Source organism: Oryzias melastigma, linkage group LG4, assembly GCF_002922805.2.
Source record: "Oryzias melastigma strain HK-1 linkage group LG4, ASM292280v2, whole genome shotgun sequence".
Taxonomy (NCBI): Eukaryota; Metazoa; Chordata; class Actinopteri; order Beloniformes; family Adrianichthyidae; genus Oryzias; species Oryzias melastigma.
Window position 1 is genome coordinate 27068232 of NC_050515.1, and position 5796 is coordinate 27074027.

At 37.3% G+C, this 5796-nt stretch overlaps 1 protein-coding gene across 1 annotated transcript in view; it reads right to left on the reverse strand.

Moving 5' to 3' along the window:
* The window catches only part of LOC118598707, a 116413-nt gene extending 111704 nt beyond the window's left edge, over window positions 1-4709 (reverse strand). Inside the window, exon 1 of the mRNA XM_036211665.1 lies at window positions 4162-4709. Coding sequence (XP_036067558.1) covers window positions 4162-4333 — 172 coding nt within the window. The 5' untranslated portion in view covers window positions 4334-4709. The remainder of the gene's footprint in view (window positions 1-4161) is intronic.
* Between the last annotated feature and the right edge of the window lie 1087 nt (window positions 4710-5796).

Genomic DNA, 5796 nt, shown 5'->3' on the forward strand with positions numbered 1-5796 from the left:
TATATATATATATAAAACATTCTTAATTGTTTAGATTGAGGTGTAGTAAAAGATCAAAGGCCCTGCGACAGACTGGCAACCTGTCCAGGGTAAAGCCCGCCTTCGCCCATCAGTAGCCGGGATAGGCTCCGGCACCCCCGCGACCCCAAAAGGGAAGAAGCGGTCAAGAAGATGGATGAATGGATAAAAGATCAAAATATAACAAAAAAAATGGATTTATGAATATTTTTTTTATTAGAACAGTCTTGCAACCTTTACTTTTACACCACCTTTCAATTTCAAACAATTGAAAAAACTAACAACAAAACAAACTAAAACCCATCAGGTAAAGAGTTTTCATTTTACCACTTTAATAAATAATAGGAACATTTTTCTGAGCAATCCAAGAAATATTGACCTTGAACTTTTTATTAATACCATAATACATATACTGATGTACTTTTTTCCACAGTTTATTACAACAGCAAAACAGTAAAAAAGAAATGAGTGGTTTTATACTGTCCTTTAACCTGTGTGATAAATGTGAAGACTGGAAGGAAGGAGGAGAGAAATAGAGAAGAGAATAAAATGTGACATGAGTATATGACAATGGGATTCAAATGTTGGACTTTGCTTTTTTGAAACAAATTTTTGTTTAATCGTTTGGACAAAAACAAGCCTTAAAAGTTCAACTTTTCCTATGAATAAAGCTATTTAACGTCTCATGACGATAAATTTCTTCAGAGATGATCGTCAGAGAGGAAAAGTTCAAAAGTTCTGCTGCAGCAAAGCGCAGACAGTGCGCGCCGTGCGCCGAAGCTGTTACCATGACAACACGACGCACTGTGTTTTAAATAGTCTGCTTTTTAGGGAAAAATGGTGTCAAGTAAAAAATATAATAGAATTGAAGTTTTAGTTTAAGCTTAATTTTTTTTGTAAATGACCATTGTCTGAGCGAGATAATGCTCTTCCAGGTGAGCATTATCAAACATGAACGGCTTCACGGAGGAAGCAACCATCCGACGCGGAAATTAGATTAATGTGATTAAAAAAAAGAAATAAAAAATAACGCGTTAATATATTTGTAATTAATTAGTCGCAATTAACGCACTGTTTAACATCCTTAATTTATCTTATTTGCATCCAGACAGTATTATTCTTGTTTTTAGTTTTTCCTTTCTTGGACTAGTAATTCATCAAACGGTCACAGAGAAACAAAAGTATCACTAAAAAACACTATCATTCATGAACCCAGACACAAAGACGTAGCAGAACTCTTATGAATAAACCTGATCTCTCAACGTCATCCATGTCTTCCATGCATCGTAAATAAGATATACACTTTTCTATGTAGGGATGAGGCTAAAAACTTGACGGTAGCTCCTCCCACACCATATGACTCATGAACATATTTTTGGTCAGGCGTTGAACATCAAATTCGATGTGTGTCAAAAAAGAGGCAGTGGACATGAATTTGACGCATGAATCGTGTCTGGTGCGAACGCAGTATCACAGTTTTGTTCAGAAGTGATGCACTCTTCTCTGAAAAGTACGACATATCCAGAGCGACTTAGCCGAAAAAAATACAGTAACATGATGTTTGTGCTTCAACACAGATGTCAAACAAGTAACTTTATGGTCCCATTAGTTTGTATTAGACCTCCTTCAAGTTAAGGTTTGGATTACGGTTTTGGTTCGTGTTAATGCACCAAATGGTTCCCGCTCCGAACTCTAGCTGCATGACAGCTAACGGGACTTTAACATTAAAAACCTCCGACCAGTAACACCATTTAGCTTTGGATACACTTAGAATATGTGAAACAATGCAGGAATCTGCATCGTGGCTGCTCCTATTACGCATCGCCTACATCACGTGTCAAACTCAAGGAGGGCTGGATCCAGCCCTCCAGGAAATTCTGTCCAGCCCTCCATCATTTTATTTTATTGTTATTACTGGCCCGATGTTATCTTGTATAATTTTGACAAAATACATTTTTATGGAGAGTAAAATATTGAAAGTTATTTAAGGTTTAAGTTGATCTATTGTGGAATAATATTCCTGCCTTACGGTTTCAAAGTTTTATAAATTGTCATTCTCCCAGCTTTTGGACTATTTTGGCATTTACTAAGATTTTTTAGGCTATTTTGGAGTTTAGCAAATATTTCAGCTACATGCTAGTTGTTTTGGCTAATTTAGGCTTTAAAAAAACACTTTTTAAGGCTGTTTTGGAGCTAGGCTAATATTTACATGTTAGCCTTTTTAGGTCATTTAGGTTTTTTTTTCATTTTTTTAGGCTATTTTGAAGCTATTTTTTTCAGCTACATGATAGTTGTTTTGGCAAACCCAAGTTTGTTTGTTTTTTTTTTTTTTTAGCTTTTTTAGGCTCATTTTGCATTTTGCTAATATTTTAGCTGGGTATCAGCTTCAACGTTTTTAGCTATCAATTTCAATATCTTCAGCTATCAGCACTAGCATCTTCAGTGGCCAAATTCAGCTTACAACATTCTTACTGGCATTATCGTAGTTAATGCCGTATGTCTTCATAATCATGTTGAAAAGTTATGGTTTTCAAGTCTTAAACATGTACTTTTCGAGTGTTCAATAAATGTTTATCCTGTTCGGCCTGTGACCTAAGGTGTGTTTTGGATTTCGGCCCCTTGCGTGATTGAGTTTGACACTCCTGGCCTACATGAACTTCCATCAGCTTCTAAGCTGGTCGCATGTAAATCCGTGCGGATAACATCAGCCTTAGCAAGTTGCCTTCAACGTTTGCTATGTAGGACGACAAATACAATTTAAATCCCTTTTGTATGTTTATGTTGGGGTATTTTGCTAGAAAGACAAACAATGCATAACATCTTTTATAGTGACTCTTGGTAGCTCCAAAAGACATCATGTAAACTCCAAATACGCCGCTATTCCCCTAAAAACAACGGTCCACAGGCCCCAACCGGAAATGAGTGAGTGGTCTTAAGGCAGGTTTATGCTTCCACGCGATTCGTAATCCTCGCGTCACATCCACAATCCGGCGGTCTCGTTCATACTGTTGTTGGTTGGATTTGATTGCATCTCTCCGCTATAACTGCGATGTACTTCTGACTGGCTTTTACACTTTTCAAGCAACGCGATCGAGTCCAGCGTTTATTTTTAACATGATCAGCGTCCCGCTCAGACACTTGCAGCATCTGTGAGCGCTCAGGTACATGAAAAGCAGAGGAGGAAGTGTAGAGTTTTTCTGCTAAACAGAAACATGGAATACAGAGAAAAGAAAATTAAATTATAAAAGGAACAAATTGCATTCTGTCGTGCTGCAAGATGTTAGAAATAAGACATATTTTTCCAGCAACTTGCGTTATTTTCTATCTAGTTGTCCACTCTCTGTCTCTCTGTGTGTGAAGTTCAGTATGTCTTAACTTCTTCAGTAAGTCTTCATTATTTTTAAGTGTTAAACAATATTTCTGCGTAGTCGCGTACTCTGATCGCTGAAATATTTAAAGTTAAATGAGGCGATTTGCATGCGATTGCATTTCAGTTACGGGGGACGTTACCAGCAGGTGTAGCATTCTGATGCATGCGACCACTGCGACAGGAGTGATTTCGAATCGCATGGAAGTATAAACCAGCCTTTATACTAAATGCAGAAGTAGGTCGTGCATATAGCCCATTCTGTCCTAAGACGAGCAAACAAACAAGCATAACAGTGGTTGGAACACGCCCACTAAAGCTGCCTCTGCTGTTATGATCTGACAGACATGTCAGTCATAAGACATGACACGTTGTTTAAGTATTATTTCAATGTCAGATATAATAGTATATGATTTTACTTTTTTTAAATCCGGTGATTTTTTCAGTTATTCACTGCAATTTAGATTTTTCTGACTTCGATTTCTTTATTTTCTCAAAACTAAAAGCCGTGCTGAGTTTCAAACAGTTCTACAAAGAAAAAAAGTCTTAAAATAGTTTGGTCCTTTAACCTATAAACAGCTGGGCCTCACTTATGCCAAAAGAATGCTGCTCTTCCATACCATGGACATTATGAGTAAAGTGGTTCATCGCATTTTGTTCCAGCTGACAGAGTTCATTGCGATCGCAGCAAATCCTTCCAGATTCCACAAAAATGAAAACAACTTTCAATTCACTCCCCCAGAAATGTTGACAGCTCTTACAGAAACTGTACATACCTTTGAACAAACTTGAAGAGGAGACTGTAGAAGACAGTAGCTGGTATTCACTCCCCATTTTTCTCTCTTTAAATGAAGGAACTTGCTCAAAACTTCTTTCATTTTGGGACATAGCAGTTATCTCCGTCTCCTGATGCCCCTCTGTTTCCGCTCGCTGCAGCCACACTGACATCTAAAAACTGAAGTGTCAGAAGTCAGATTTGCCCGTCATAGTTTCCCTCTCACAGCTGACGGCTCTGTGTTTTCATTTGGGCGGAAGTTGTAGAGGAGAGCGACCAATCGCAGCAGTGCGCCGGGCAGGCTGGGACAGGAAGCTACACGGAGGACAAAAGAGAAGCTCTCAGTGGAGTCTGACTGTTCAAAATAATGAGCAGACGTCACAACAAACTGCTGCTTCTAGTCCTGGGGCTTCACTCATTTAAGATATAAAGCTTTGTGTAAAACAGAAGATCTAGTAGACGCCTCGTCTCCTAACAATGATGTATTACAACAAACTCAGTGCAGGAAATGACAAATGAATCAGGAATTCCCCTGCTCTCCTTTTCACTTTTCGTGAAAGTACAGACGGAGTTTGTTTCCAACAACAAACGTTTAACCTTATCTAATTTCAGCTCCTTTATCTCGAAATCTATTTTGAGGTTTTACAAAAGCTTTAGAAAAACATAAAATTTAAGAAGTTTACCGACTGAAGGAACGTGCAGGTAATTTATGGGTCTTAAGTTGGATTTTTGTAACATGAATGCTTTGATTCATATGTTTTATTTTAGTAACTTTTGTTGTCTGATGAGCTGATTAACAGCTCCCGCCGAAGAATTTCATGTTTTCAGGCGTAACATAGGGGTCAAGTCAGGATCAGCTCAAAGTAAATGAAAAACCAGATTGTAAATTTGAAAAATACACAACATAAAATCAAAAAATATCTATAATATATATAAACTTGAAAAAGATATAGAACATTTGAAAAAAAATTCACCCACACACACATATATATATATGTATAATATGTATGTATAATTGAAACTTGAATTAAAGAAAAAAACATTTAAACCCAAAACTTTACAGTTATCAGCAACCCTGTCTCTGAGAGTTCAGTTCAGGCTTATAGCCCCAAGCTAGCATTAGCAGCGCACAAATAATGGTGAGCATTATTGGATCAATCCAGTTCAATCCAGTTTTGAGCCAGAGGCTAGCTCGGACGAGGAAAGTGAATGCGCGCAAGGGGGCGGAGCGTCGTTAGCCCCCGTTTTTTTTAGCATCCAGTTTTCTGATCCAACGCAGTTTGAATTCATAAATACTCAGAAATGCAGTTTAAATAATAAATTAGTTTATATAGGTCTTCTAGTATGAGAGAAATGCTACGAGAACATGATTAAAAGTACTTCTTGAAGGTATGAATGGGTTTATTGACTAGAAAGCACTTTGGACCTTCGAGATAAATATAAAAGCGCTATAAAAGTATACGCCATTCACCATGGTGATGTCGTTTTTACATCTGCTTTAGTCTTCCCTCCTCTGATTTACCAAACATAGGAGAGCATTATTTCTATGGTAATCAGAAATGTTCTTTTCTGTTTTCTTTTTTTATTTTTTATTTTATTTCTATTTTATTTACAGTGTCTGTATTTCAAGTTTGGA